Genomic DNA, 15,774 nt, shown 5'->3' with positions numbered 1-15,774 from the left:
AAATAAAAGGTATATGCGTGGTTTGCGCCGCGCATACAAAAGAGGCCAGGAAGCTCTTCTTTGAAAAAACAAACGGCACCTGAGTGTCCATTTAAGAGCTGAGTTTTTGAGAAGACAGTGTCGGAGATGGCAAAAGTAGAAGGCAAACGACCATGGCGATGGTTAGGTTGAGAAGACAGTGTAGTTTGCTTATATATTTTATTTAATCTTCTTTTTGGGCTATTTTTGTGGGTTCAACTCCATGATAGTTTGTTTATATCTATATATATATAGGTAGAGGTTCAACTAAGAATTTAATCTTCCCTAAGTTTCCTAAGAAGCAATCTTGAGCTTACATGTGGCAATCTCATTAATTTAGATGAAAGGGTAATATTGGAAAATGCAAATTTCAAACAGATCTGTACTTAGTTTTAATCACACAATTTTCATTCCTTCTTTCATATTTTTCATTCATTCATTTATTGAGCTTACCAATTTCATCGAGATCGTTTTCATCTAAATCAATCGCAAATCTCAATCTCAATCCTGCTGAATCGTTGATCGTTTTCATCGATTTGCCGGTACCTGCGAGATTGAGATCAATCCTGCTGAATCGTTCATCGTTTTCATCGATTTGCTGGAACCCTAGCTCCTCTGTTCATTCATTGATTTGCTGATTTATCCTCGTCTATTTTAATGATGTCTACTACTGTCGATGGTAAAATACCTTGTAGTTTTAATTTCATCTACTTTTTAGGTTTTTAGTTTTGATCTAAGTTGTGCTGGTTTTTATTTAAAAGTGTAGTTCTGAAGTTGTGCTGGTTTTTTGAAGTTGTGCTGGTTTTTTTATATTACATCATATTTTAAAGTGTAGGTTTGTAAAGTTGTGCTGATATCTTTATTTTGTGCTAGTTTGTCTGGTAAAGTTGTGCTTGTTTTTTGTGCTGGTTTATTGTAAAGTTTGTGCTGATATCTTTTATTTGTTCTGGTTTTTTGATTTGTTCAGGAGTTCGTATCTGTCCAACTACTGGTAATCAGTATTATACTCCTATTGTTCCAGATTCTTCCAAACCTGTAGTTGGTATGCATTTCCAGTCAATTGATTCTGCCTTTAATTTCTATAAGAAGTATGCTAAGTTATCTGGGTTTGAGGCTCGAAAGCATACTCAATCTTCAAAAAATGGTGTTGTGATTAGAAAGTACTTTGTTTGTGCGAAAGAGGGTTCAGCGACATCCTGTGCTGTTGACACGGTAAATGATAGTGTTGGTGCTGATAAAAAGTTAAATGACCGAAGGAGGAGACCTTCTAAACGTACCGGATGTAAGGCACACATCCGTTTGTCTTTAACTCCAAAAAATACTTATAGAATTTCTCATGTATTTGAGGAGCATAATCATTCTTTTGTTGATGAAGAGGATTATCATCTTTTAGCTTCGTCTAGAAAGTTGACATTCACTGAAGAGCAACTGCTTTCTGATTTTTCTGAGATGAATATTGGTCCAGTTAGGGCATTCAACCTTATGAGAAAGATTCGTGGTGGATTTGATAAGGTTGGAGTGACGTCTACTGATTGTAAAAATTTTAAAAGAGATATTAATTTGTTCATTGGAGAGTTTGATGTGGACATGGCTGTCCAACGTCTTATGAAGAAGAAGCTGTATTTGCCGAATTTTTCTTGTGAATTTTATTGTGATGAAAAAGGTGCTCTTGCTGGATTATTTTGGGCTGATGAAGAAATGAAACTGAATTATGAGGTCTTTGGGGATGTTATGTCTTTTGATGCTACGTTCCGTACGAACAGGTATTTTATTCACTTTTTGTAGATCATTTATTCATATTTTTATTAAACTAGCACAATTCAGCAAGCAGTTGTAATATAATCAATTCAATTTTTAGGTATGACTTGGTATTTGTTCCGTTCACTGGAATCGATAATCATCATCACAATGTCACGTTTGCTGGTTCTTTGTTAGCATCTGAAACTGCTGAATCATATAAATGGCTTCTTCAAAGTTTTTTGAAGGCTTTTGGTGTTGCACCTAAGGTGGTTGTGACTGATCAGGACGCTGCAATGAAAATTGCCATCCGAGATGTTTTCCCAGATACCAGACATCGTTTGTGTATGTGGCATATAATGATCAAAGTTTCTGAAAATGTAACTTTCTTAAACCAGCACACTTTTAGCATATAAACCAGCACACTTTAAACAATCCATTTAAACCAGCACACTTTAGCATATAAACCAGCACACTTTTAAACCAGCACACTTTGGCATATAACTCAGCACACTTTTAAACCAGCACACTTTCTTTAAACCATCACAGTTTAAGCATCATAGTTTAAGTTTATACATCAACGAGCACACTTTAACATATAAACCAGCACATTTTAGTATTTGTTTGCTGTTTTAATATACTAATTATTTTTTTTTGTTATAGGTTGGTACTGAGCTATCACAAGATGAGGTTTTTAAAGAAGATATATGTGATGTTGTATGGACTGATGCTCTTGAACCAGCACAGTTTGAGACACAATGGTGTGATTTAATGATTAAGTACAACCTTACTAGTAACAGCTGGCTGTCTGATATGTACAACCTCAGATCAGATTGGATTCCTGCATACTATCGTCATGAACATATGTCCGGTCTTATGCGTACAACATCTAGGTCTGAGAGTGAAAATCATTTTTTTGGTCAATTAACCAACACAAAATTGTCATTAGTTGAGTTTTTGAGCCATTTTGATACTGCAATGGAATCTCAGAGGTTTAAGCGCAGCAAACGTGATCATGATACCAGATACACACAACCTCGCATGAAAACCAATTATGAATTGGAACTGGAAGCTGCAAAGATTTATACTCGGGGGATATTTTTTGATGTTCAAGAAGAAATTCGACTTGCTTGCAAGAATTGTATGTGCAGGCGTGAAGAAGAAGTTGGTGATTCAATTAAGTTTTATATTCTACAGGTCAATCTTCCTGGCCTTCATGAGGTATTTATTTATACCTTTAGTAGCACAAACATGTTCTGCTTTTTACAATACATTTTAAGTAGCACAGTGATTTATATTTACAATTAGAATTTTACATATATAAACCAGCACACTTTTGTTATAAACTAGCACAATATAAGCATTTGTTATTTGTGTAGGTTCTTTTTACTCCTAAGGATATGGTAATTAAATGCAGCTGCAACCGATATGAGCAGTATGGTTTGCTATGTAGGCATGCCTTTTGTGTTCTTCGTCTTTGTGGTATAAAGGAGTTCCCTAAAAAATATGTTATGAGGCGTTGGACAAGAGATGTTGTTCCAAAAAAGACAAAAGTTTCGAGTTTTGATCAAAATGCTGCTGGTAATCAAGTTGAACGTGCTTCCAGCATTGTGCGTGAGATAATGACTGCAACTGAACATATTGTTAACCGTCTTGTTACAAATATTGACCTGTTATCGTTGTATAGAGACCAAGTGATCGAGTCGAAGTTGAAGGTTGATTCTGCTGACCTTCCTGCAGAATCACTTGACAAGAATGCAAGATTAGCTAATATTCTTCATGCTGATCAGCCATGTTCATCGTCTTCTGCTACCATTCTTCCACCTAGTGGTATTAGAAACAAGGGGTGTGGTTCAAACAAACGCTTAAAGTCTTTTCGTGAGGTATCATCTTCAAGAGTATCAAAGAAAACTAAAACTAGAGGTTGTTTGATATGTGGAGGTCATGGACATAATAGTCGGACTTGTAAGATGAAGACTACTGTTGCTGATTCCCAGAAGAGTAGTTAGTCGTGTGTCTTGGAAATCATGATATTTGGATTTGTTATTTTTTTCATTTCAGTTTGGATTTCTTTACAACATTCAACCAGCACAATTTTAAACTTTGTTCTTTAAAACCAGCACAATTTTAAACTTTGTTCTTTAAAACCAGCACAATTATAAAACCAGCACAATTTTAAACTTCTTCTATGAAACCATCACATATTGTCATAGTGAAACCAGCACAATTTTAAACTTTGTTCTTTAAAACCAGCACAATTATAAAACCAGCACAATTTTAAACTTTGTTCTTTAAAACCAGCACAATTTTAAAATTCTTCCTAATATAACTGTTAAAGCAGTACAATGTAATTGTTAAACCAGCACATATTGTAATAGTGAAACCAGCACAATATTAATTGTAAAACCAGCATAAAATTAACTTTCCTAATATAACTGTTAAAGCAGTACAATGTAATTGTTAAACCAGCACCATGTTAATTGTTAAACCAGCACAAAATATTACAGACAACTACCAAACTAATGTTATATTGTTCAACCAACACAATCAATATTTCTGGTTCAATCTGTCATTGATTTTCGTTTCCGCATTTTTCTTGCATTCCTCTTTCTTTTCAGGCTCCATCTTCTCATACTTCTCTAACAGTTCCATCATTTCACCTTTCGCTAAGTTGATGTCGGATAAAAGTATTTTGCTTAAATACTTGTATCTCAGTTCAACCAACTCTTTGTCTTGTTCCGGTGACTCTTTCGACAGCCCACTATCCCATTCCTTCTTGCTCACATGATTCCCTGTGTATGTCTCCATGTGTCTCATTGCAAAGACACCACAATCTACAAAGTTCTTTTCTGTTTGCCACGACATTTTCATTATTTCTGGTTCCAAGGGTGACATCTTTGTGTGCATTGTTGGGTATTCAACTTCAAGGTAATCACATACAATTTCTTTCTGTAATTTGAAAATTTTCAAAATCAAAATCCCTAAGCATCACAAATATAATTAAAATAAACAGCACAGAATTAATGGGCATCAATATATTACCACTCTTTTAGCACGTGCCATTTTTTGTGCTTTTGCTTTCCCTTTCATGTTGTCTATAATCTTGATGGCTTCTCCCTTGAAATCAAAACATACAATGTAGTAGTGCTTGTGTTGTAGTATTGGAATGAACAACATGTCTACTTTCCTAATAGTTCCAAACTCGGTAGTCATCAGTGTCGCGGCAATGTTTTCTCTGAAATTTTGTGTGCAGGTCTTTTTGTTCAGTTTTGGTTTGAAGTTGTTTTCTCCCTGCACAGAAACCAGCACAATGTGTTATAAACCAGCACCAGCACAATGTGTTATGAACCAGCACAATAATAGCATTTCATATATTAGACTAACCAGCTATTAATAAAACATTAATATTTCAAAACCAGCACAATGTGTAATAATCCAGCACATTTTGTTAAATGTGCTTTTTCTAATCTGTTATTAAAACCAGCACATATTAGAAAACATACCAGCATGTTGCATGGGCAGAAAACTCTTGCCGGCGAACCTTTGCTTCTGTAGACCTCTTCACTGTTTAGTACCAATGACCAAGCTGTTAGGACTTGGACATGTATGTATAAGTTCGGGTGAAGCGACTCCAGACATACCCTTGAAAGGTTTGTGTTAAATGCTGTCTCAAATATAAACACCCTGCATTGTTGTAATACCTACACATTAGTTTAAATACTTATTTTTATCCAATTAAGTTTTTGTTGGTTTTTATACTTACCAGGGGTCGTCAACTGTCGAGAACATCCATTCGGCTATCCTTACTTCAATTTTTTCAGTTTTTGTTTTTATTTGTACAACTCGCTGCATATATGGTGAACATAAAGGTTCGGCAGGGTGAGTTGTACGTTTGCTTTTCTTCTGGTCTCCGACGTTTAGGTCTTCACCTATGAATTCTTGTTTTTCACTGTCTGTTTTGGGTTCCTTTTCTGGTGTTTTAAAAACCTCTCCTTGCTGTGCTGGTTGACCAGCAGCCTCATTTCCTTCTTTCTTTGCTGGGTGGCCAGCAGTGTCACTTTCTCCCTTTGGTGGTTCATTAGCATCTTCACCTCCTTTCTTTGTTGTTTCCCCATCAGGTTTACCATCTTTAACCTTTTCTCCACCTGCATCCTTTTCTTCTTCACCTATGAATTCTTGTTTTTCACTGTCTTTTTTGGTTTCATTTTCTGGTGTTTTAAAAACCTCTCCTTGCTGTGCTGGTTGACCAGCAGCCTCATTTCCTTCTTTCTTTGGTGGTTCATTAGCATCTTCACCTCCTTTCTTTGTTGTTTCCCCATCAGGTTTACCATCTTTAACCTTTTCTCCACCTGCATCCTTTTCTTCTTCACCACCAACTCCATGATCAGCACCATCTTTTTTGCTGCTTGCTACCTGTTCTGCCTTTTCTATTTCTTTTATAATCTCTGGCCACATTGAACTGGTGATTCTGAAAGGAGTTGAATCAAATTGTGAGACCACCATTTTTTTTTGTGATTGGGTAAGTTTAACTTCATTCCCTTCTTCCTTTTCATTTCCTCCTTCTGTCTTCTCTCCACTTCCTCCTTTTTTCTTTTCTTCATTCCCTGCTTCTGATTTTTGCTTCTCGAAATTGTACTTTTCACCATATACTACCAATCTTTTTCTCCACTCATCCACAGCATCCACAACCTCCTCACCTTTGTACTTTGTTAAACATTCTGCAATCATTTCGTGTGTTTCTTTGACATGCATGTCCAGCTCTTTTGTTTTGGATTTTATCAGACAAATCCATTCCTGAAAAGATAACCAGCACATTCTTTTTATAAAGTAGCACAAATTGTAAAAGTAGCACATTCTTTTTATAAAGTAGCACAAATTGTAAAAGTAGCACATTTTCCATTTTTATTTTTACATACATACACATGATAAAAGTTTACAATAAAAGTAGCACATTTCAAACTAGCACAGTTTTATAATCCATTTAAACCAGCACACTTTAGCACATAAATCAGCACAATTTCACATTCCAAATTCTAACATTAAACTAACATATACTAGGTATAAACTAGCACAATTTAACATTCCAAACACTAAATGTCATAAAAGTAGCACAATTTCACAATAACCATCTAAACCAGCACTTTTTTCAGTAATAAACACAATAAAATAGAAATTACCACTCCACTTGTTGGATTTGTAGGTGGAATTTGTGAGAGTTTTTCCTGGGATTGTGGAATGTCCAAACTTTGTGTAATGTCTAGAGATTCTGGGAAGTCACTAAAGTAATGATTTCTAGCTTCATCAGTTTCCTTTGAGATTTGTTGATATGTGGATAGAGGTTGTTCAGCTGGTGCTTTTTTCTTTATCTTCAGTTTTACCTTCAAATTCTTTCGTTTTTCACCAGTTGTTGCTGCTTTCAAACTTGTTTTCTTCTTACTCTTCACCACCTTTTGAGTAGGTGTTTGTGTTGTCAAGGTGAGTTTCTGTGCTGGTTTCCCATCTTTTTCACTTCTCTTTCTTTTATTGCTTTTCACCATCGGACCAAGCTTTTTAATTGTATCATTTTTATGATACATTACAGCTGGTATCATCTTCTGTGTTGGATTTGTTCTTTGGTATATATCATGCGCATAAACCAACTGATTGATTTACAAGTTAGTTTTTGTTATTATGTTTGATAAAAAACAATAAATATAAATCATTTTTAGATAACTACAACATACCACTAGAAATGTTATCGGTCCGATGTAATGTGCTGCTTTAGATTGGAACCAGCTTGTTGTCTTTCTGTTCAAGCAGTCGATCACGTAGCTGCACCAGTCAACATCCTTAATATCTACATCAGGTTGCAATGTTGTAAGGAATTTCATGTTGACGTTGCCACCGTGTGTGAGCTCTGCCATTATTGAGTTGAACATTACAAGAAAGTTCAGTTGAAATAGCCTTCCACTCTCCTTCTGTTCTTTCACAACATGAATAATATGATGCATTTTTGGCAGTTCATCATCAATTTCAAATTGATTTCTAAACTCTGCAACAACTGGATCACTCATTGATGGTTTACTCAACTCCTTAACCTTCACTTTACCCATTGGTACGCCAAGAACTTCTTGTACTAGGTTTGGTGTTATCACTACATTATGTGTACCTAGATTCAGTGTGTTGATTGTAGGTTCATAATTGTTAGTGAGCCAGTATCCCAGATCAGTTGGTATTTTTGTTATATCAAAGTTCTTCATGCTTTCAAATCCCATGTTATCTACTTCTGCTTTCTGTTCGTCAGATAACACTTGCATGAATTCAGCAAGGTTTTTTGGGCTGTTCCTGATTCTAATTCTTTTTTTCTTATCAATTTCCTTGAAAAGTGTTGATCGTATAGGTTCAACGTTTGTGGCAACAGCTTTTAGTGCTGTTTTTTGTTTCTTTTCCGGTTGTTCGAAGTCACTGTCTGATGAGCCTGCAAGTAATTTCAGAAGAAACATAGTAACCAGCACAAGTTATAAAGTGTACTATATATTAAAAAAACAATAACCAGTACCATTTTGATCATTTAATACATAATAAACCATGATTTTTATAATTCAAAACATCATTGTTACATAAGGTTCAGAAAAACATGATCATAATACATAACAGCATTGATAACATTAGCAAACTAAAACAAACAACATAAACATGATGATCATAGCAGGAGCTGGCTAGATTGCTACTTCCTTCCAAAATTCTTGACTGAGATTATAGGTTTTTCCTCATCTTCTTCATGTTTAGGTTGTAGGATGGGGATCTTTTGTTTTTCATCATCTTCTTCTTTTTTGGGTTGTACAACTGAGATTTCAGGTTTCTCATCAATCTCTTGTTTTATGGGATCTGAAGGTTCACCACCAGAAGTAGGATTATTGGTATAGCTTGGCCCCCAGATTGCTACTTCATTCCAAAATTTCGGACTCATATAATATTCCTTTTTTGTTGGTCTTACAACTTTTAGTGGAATGGGATGCAAAGGTTCATTATCAAAAGTAGGGATTGGTTCTCCTGGTTGTACAATTTGTAGTGGTTTGGGATTGTACAGCTCTGTTTTCACACACAAAAAAGCAACTGAAACTTATATTACTTATCTCCTGAATTTAAAAGTAGCACAGTCGGTAAACCAGCACAGATTTGGAACCCAAAAAACCACTTGTGCTAGTTTCTTCTAAAACACTAAAGTAGCACAGACGGTAAAGCAACTAGAATTTGTGCTAGTTTACTAGAAAACACTAAACCCTTTGTGCTAGTTTCTTCTAAAGCAATAAACTAGCACAAATAGTAAACCAGCACATATTTGGAACCCAAAAAACCAACTAGAACTTTGTGCTAGTTTCTTAAAAAACACTAAACTAGCACGGAAGTTAAACCAGCACCGATTTCAAAACCAGAAAACCAACCACAACTTTGTGCTAGATATTTCTAAAACACTAAACTAGCACATAGGTTAAACCAGCACATAAAATAAACCAGCACAAAAAATAAACCAGCACTATTTCATTAAAACACAACGATGGATCTGTTTTATAAAATGCAGAACATGAATCAGTTTAGACATATTAAAACCCTAGAAATCTGTTCGTTTACAGATCCTTAACAAACCTTCGAAATCGCCATCAGGTTTTGTTTCTTTATGCTTCTGGCTTCTTGTAGATCTCTTAGAACCTGTGTAATCGATTTGATTTCGAAGAAACTTAGAAAAACCGTACAAAATTGAAACGAATACACCAAAATGCAAAAAAAAAATGGAACGTACTCTCTGAATCCATCGTTGATGCTGTTTTTGTTGTTGTTTGTTCGATTTTCGTCTCTCTTATTGTCGATTTTAGGGGACGTTTCTTACCCATTGGGAAGTTTTGAGTGAGAGTGAAGAAGAACTGTTTTGAATCGTCAATAACTGCTTTTCTTTTTGTCCAGTACTATTTTATGTTTATGGCGAAAATACCCCCGCGCGTTTTAATTGTTTACTTATCTAGTTTAATATTAGGGATTTAATCTGGTCCATTGGTTGTTTAAAAACATGGTGTAGATTGCTTCTTAGGCAACTTAGGCAAAATAGGCTTCTTAGGGGAACCGCCCCTATATATATAATAAAGCAAACCATTGGGGGACACATGTCACCCTATGGTTGATGCCAAATAAGCAGCCATGTCATCATACACTTGGCACATCTCATAGTTGAGGATTGAATCTTGCTTCTCATTTACGCTATAGTCTCTCTCTCTCTCCTCTCAAAACCCTAATTCGAACTCTCTCTCTTCTCTTCTCTGGCGAACACGGCGACTAAACAAGAGCCAGTAATTTTAATCAAGAATCAATGGATTTGAAGATAAATCATATACGGTACTCTTTAATTTGAGTATTTCATGATCGATTATACCTTAATCCAATGATTTCTTCATTCGGTATGTTGACCCTCTCTCTCAATTTCATCCGGATTCTAAACCTAAACCCTAGATCAAAATTCGTCTGCCTCTTTATCTCTCTCAGTCGTCAATCATCTGCGACAACGATCAATACATCTTCAAATCGTAATCCGGTATGTGCGGTTACTGTTTTCGAATTGAAAACTAATTGTTATTTTACGTTTTCGTAAGATTTGAATATAAACTGTAACTGATTGTTATTTTACGTTTTCGTAAGATTTGAATATGGATTCTTCAGTGCCAAAATCAAATTACCGACGGAGAATACAGCAGACATTGTGGTGGCGTTTTACGTATGTAATCTTAATTCATAATTCATCATCTCTAATTTTGAGGAATTAGGGCAAAAAATGACAAAACAAGGGCAGTTTTTGTATTTGATTATTATGTTGAAAATGAAATGGTTTGGTATATGCAGAGTAGTAATGTGGATATGTTTCCTAAAAGACATGATGAATCAACTTATCTAACAAAATTAATATTTGAAACTGTAGGTGACAGGATTGCATCTGGTGGAAGTTTTACGCCTCACATGGTTACTGTTAATCCGGGCGAGGTATGAGTCCAATATTGAATATTATATTTGAAGTTCAAAACAAATCTCGTCGAATATGCAGTCATACATCGTTAACATTTGTATTTTTTAAACCAAACAATTTAGCTGAACTAAATTAATGTGTAAATCAAGTTATCAATAACAAAAGACTTGATGTGGAAGTTTGTTGCAAGTATATTCTATAAAAAATGTTTTTTTACACCAAATTGGTCTGAACTTTTGGTTGGTACATCGAAGGTGCCTTGTGGCTTTAATAAACATATGCCGGCAATATAAAATTACTTACTCGCACAAAAAAGCATCTGCTTCATCAATAAAAAGCAATAGGCCCCTATTGGATTTTTTTGCCCAATCAAATAATTGATGTATTTTTGTAACAGCTTGGGATCCTAATGGTGCGACATCTCCACCAGTCATTAATGCATAATCGAGTCCCTGAGAGATAATGAAGAATGAACACATAGGTGAGTCAAGTCCCATAGACATAATAATAATAATAACCAGTAAAAAGTGATACCGATTTTTTTGCTAATTCTCGGGCTGCCATAGTTTTCCCTGTTCCTGGGGGGCCATAAAAGAGCATATTTCTAAATGGTGCCTGATGAGATTTTGTATTAGTAGCGGCACTAGCTAACTGCTGAATTCTCTTCTGAAGGGATGTATCGTTTTGCTGCTTTGTTCTAAAAATATTGTAACATTTTCTGTTATTAATTGGTTATGCACTTATGCTATTACTTAATTTCTCATTTTTTCGTTTTTTTTTTCTGTAAAGATCATCAAGGAGTGGAATGTGGAGCTCCAGGAAAGAACTAGCAAGTTCAGGAAGCAAGCTAATGCAATAGCTGAGTGGGACAGGAGAATCTTGCAGAACCGAGATGTTCTTCTTAAAGTTGAGGTGAGTCATAATACTCATATCCACTTTGATTATTAAGAAGTACCTTTATATAAACTTTTTGACCAGTCATTTGACCTCCTATGAACCAAAGAGACATAGATTTGTTTCAAGTTGAAGACAACTGATAGTCTTTTTCTTTGTTGATGTCTCATGTTTATATCAAACTACTTTTTATTTTATACCATATAGGAATTTGTTTAAATATAATTTTTAACATCTGCCCGTTATAAATTCCTAGTATAAGCAGTTTGAATTTATCGAGAGAGAAATGGAACATATGACGGAATAAATAAAATCGGTTATTCAGACTCTCAATGCCAATCAGGTGATCATTTATTTTGGGTTTAAAATTAGATTGTTCTGCCCCTCTTAAAACAAAATGTTACTGAAGTTTGTTTGATGTTCATATGGGTTGATGTTGATACGTATTTGATTTGTGTCTCATTTAGGTTGGAAAACTTGAAGCAACTGATGGTATAACTCCAATGCATGTCGTTGTCCGGATCCTTGACAATCAACTAAGTTCATTAATGTGGATTGATGAAAAGGTTAGGCTGTTCTTCCATATTTTCATCCTTATTTCACTAAGCTCACTAAATGTCGTTCATAAATGCCTTTCAGATTTTGAATATTGTTTTTTTTTCAGAAACTATAAATTATGTGATTTTGAGAAAATGTTGAACAAGGGTTTTACTGGTAGATATTAAAGTGTAGACTATGCATGTGATGTTGATGGCAGTGCATTTTCATCTTCTCCCACCGATGAAGTTGGAAATAGCAAATTGAATTTGAAGGTTTTAACATTCAATTTGCTGTCATATATTAATCACACTTTGTTCTTTACAAAAAAAAGTGAACAATTATTCCTTTCAAAAACCTACACTAAAAAGTTTAAGCTACCGGCAGTTGATTCTTTGAACGTTCGATTAACTCCAGGTATCATAATCGTCTGCCATTATTCTATTTTGTATTTTGTTGATCATCCGAATAAAATTCTTTTTTTTCCCTGTTTGTTGCATGTTCTTGATTCATTCAGAAAGAAGTATAGGTATGTTTTTTATTTTGTGATTTTAATCGTTTAATATGATTTCTTTAAAGTTAGTTACCTTTGATTTTGTTCATTTAGTTTTGTATATCGATTAATTGATGTTTTGTCTTTGTTTTGATTTAGCTTTTTCATGATATTGGTTTACATGAACCGATCATCGCTCGATTTTTTCAACAATCTATTGATCCTTATATTAAAGAGTTTCATATGAACCCTTCCTCTCAATTCAATTGGGTATTTGGTTTATATATCTACATATAACTTAAAGTTCTTCAATATTCAAAGCCCTAATCTTCATTGTTTTGTTTGATTCCGCTTTACACCTTAATTTCTTTGTTATTATATCTAAAACGAAGATTTGATTTGTTGATTTGTGAATCACGACATTGGTTTTCAGGAACGTAAAGGGGCTGAAGTTTCTTAAAAAGATGAAGGTTTACTCCGTTGATAGAAAGAGAATATAGAGGCCGAGGGTATGGAGTTATAAGGTTTAGTGATCGTTCAAGTGTTAATTGGTGTTTTTAATAGTTGGTATTCACTAATGTTAAACCTGTCATAACAAATTTTTGTTGTTAAATTGTTTCTTTAAATTGTGTTTTCATTAGCGCACTATATGTACAGATCAATTGTTTTTATGGGCATAACTGATTCGTCACAACGTTTTACATGCAGTATAAGTGACGAGGGTGTGTGACCGCTAAAGTAATTGCATATTTGAGCTTGCATTACCTAGACATTCATGGAGAGTTCGAGTATCTAAGTTATTAAAAGGTTCACAAAAATCTTCAATCTACCATGTTCAACGAATAATGAAAGAGGTACCCACAACAATTAATGATGTTTTTATATAAGCATCTCCACATTGGGCGAGTCAATTTATACGTTTTTATACTATTTCGTAGGTTTCAGCAGATGATGCTGGTGCACTTGATTTGCCCAAAGTTTTTGAACTTATAGTCAAAGGAGAAAATCTTCCAGTACATTTTGATATGGAACTTAAGGTAACATAAAATATAGACTAACATTGTTTGTAGCTTCATTTCTTACCTTTAATGACTTCTATTTTAAGTTATCATGGGTTTCATGCTTGCAGTTACTAAGAGAATGCAATATGCTGCATTGCTGCAACATACAAACATGTTCAAGAACTTTGTTAGCTAGTTTAGGGATGAGCTCAGTACCAACCGGTACCGAAAATCCCTAAAAATGGTACCAGTACCGGCACCAAATATACCCGATACGGTTCGGTACCGGTAACAGTATTTGAGGGTAAAAAAGGGTATCGGACCGGACCGGTACCGAAAACGTCAAAAGTCGGTACCGAATGTCGAATCCGATACCGAATCAGTACCGAAAAATGTTTGGGTTCGGTAAATTTGGTACTGGTTCCTGGTACCATTTGTTCATACCTAAGCCAGTTGTTCTCTATCTCTGCATGGACCAAAGGCCTTGGGCTGTGTTTTGCTAATACTTATGGTTTACTTGGATGATAACCTTGAACCTTTACAATTTTGTAGTTTAATGTTTTCTTATGTAACCATCTGTTTGGTGGTTTTAAAGTGTTCCTTTTTGGATTGGGCGGTTATGGTGGGTGTGTAGGCAAGCAGACCATAACTCGGTTAAGGGGTCAGTAGGTGATTTTATTTTATTTTAATACTAGTCTAAGTCCCCGTGTAATACACGGGTGGCTAAACAGAAAAACATTTATACTTTAATACGTAAATACTTTATTACAGGTTTGTTCGAATATTAAGATAAATAATATCTTATAAAAATTAATTAACGATTACATTTCATATTAATTATCATGTATACGTCTATAAATAATTTTTTGAAATGAAAGAAATGTTTTATTAAATCTATAAAAAAATGGATTTAAATCACAAACCCGCTTTTCCCACTTTTATATGAAAGTAGTTAACTCTTACCTAATAAAAAATGTCCTTTGAATGCACATAACAAAAAAAAACAGTAAAACATATGAGTCGCCAGTTTACTTACACCTGTATTCATAAAAAAAAGTAAACACTTACCTTGGAATAAAACTGGCAATCACCATCCTTTACTACAAATGGCTCGCTGGTTGTTGAAAACCATCCCTCTTTTCCTTAATCACCACAATGGTATGGCTAACAATCACCACCACCTACAACCACTAACAACTCATCTGCCACCAGATTTTCGCACTCAAACCACCTGCTACACTCATGCCTCTCTATAAACAACAATTAAAAAAACACATAACTCCAATACTTTTCCAAATATATGTATTAGTTCATTTACCATAAAAGTTTAACTTTGTCTCAATCTTAGCGTACCAGTAATAACAAAAACTCTATGTCCAATTAGTTATTTACTCTCCTTGTCTTCGGTATCAATGGCCTGCACCCAAAATTCGACACCAATTTACTTATGGAAGCAAAGTAAAGATAAGTAGCAAAACAAAAAAAAACTATATTAGGTAGGTATGGTGGTCATTTCCTTGATAACGCTAAAAAACTATTACACTCCTTATGAGAATTAGGAAATCCAAAACGCAAATCGTTATTTGGTGTTGCTCTTTTGTCACCGCTACCGAAAAGCTCAGTCACCAAAAAATAAGTTTTTTTTGTCTAATTACCTTATAATAAAGTCTTTTAGGCTTTTGAATGCATTTTTTAGCAGCTTAACCATCTGACTGGTTATACCAAGACTTGAACAAAGATGCCTCTAATGATTTCAGATTTGTAAAAACATAATGCTTAGCAACTTTACCAAAATATAGCAAAAACTAAAATTTAAATTGAAAAAAAAGCGAACAAAAGCAAACTTACCACAAAATCAGCAGCAAGGATAATGCCCATATCTGACTGACCCATTTCAAGCTCTTACTGTATATTTCATCCCGATCAGATGTGATTGCTTTCAAGTAGTTACAAAATGTTGCAAAAAGTACTCATACACCTTTGTTTTGCAATCATGATTAGCATAATATATATATTTCATAACAAATAAAATAAAATGAATGAAAATGGTTTGTTGGCTAGACTTGGTATGGGAATAAAGGTAATTTGCTCTTAAAAGAAAGATG

The 15,774-nt window shown here is 34.5% G+C and overlaps 1 protein-coding gene across 1 annotated transcript; it reads left to right on the top strand.

Moving 5' to 3' along the window:
• Window positions 1-474: 474 nt before the first annotated feature.
• LOC110897485 (protein FAR1-RELATED SEQUENCE 5-like) lies at window positions 475-3,815 on the top strand. Its single transcript, XM_022144253.1, has 5 exons — window positions 475-697; window positions 986-1,781; window positions 1,877-2,135; window positions 2,419-2,976; window positions 3,135-3,815. The coding sequence occupies exons 1-5, from the start codon at window positions 676-678 to the stop codon at window positions 3,762-3,764; spliced, it is 2,265 nt and encodes a 754-aa protein (XP_021999945.1). The 5' UTR covers window positions 475-675; the 3' UTR covers window positions 3,765-3,815.
• The last annotated feature ends 11,959 nt before the right edge of the window (window positions 3,816-15,774 follow it).

Source organism: Helianthus annuus, chromosome 1 (assembly GCF_002127325.2).
Source record: "Helianthus annuus cultivar XRQ/B chromosome 1, HanXRQr2.0-SUNRISE, whole genome shotgun sequence".
Classification (NCBI taxonomy): Eukaryota; Viridiplantae; Streptophyta; class Magnoliopsida; order Asterales; family Asteraceae; genus Helianthus; species Helianthus annuus.
This window is presented reverse-complemented; position numbering and strand designations above follow the sequence as displayed.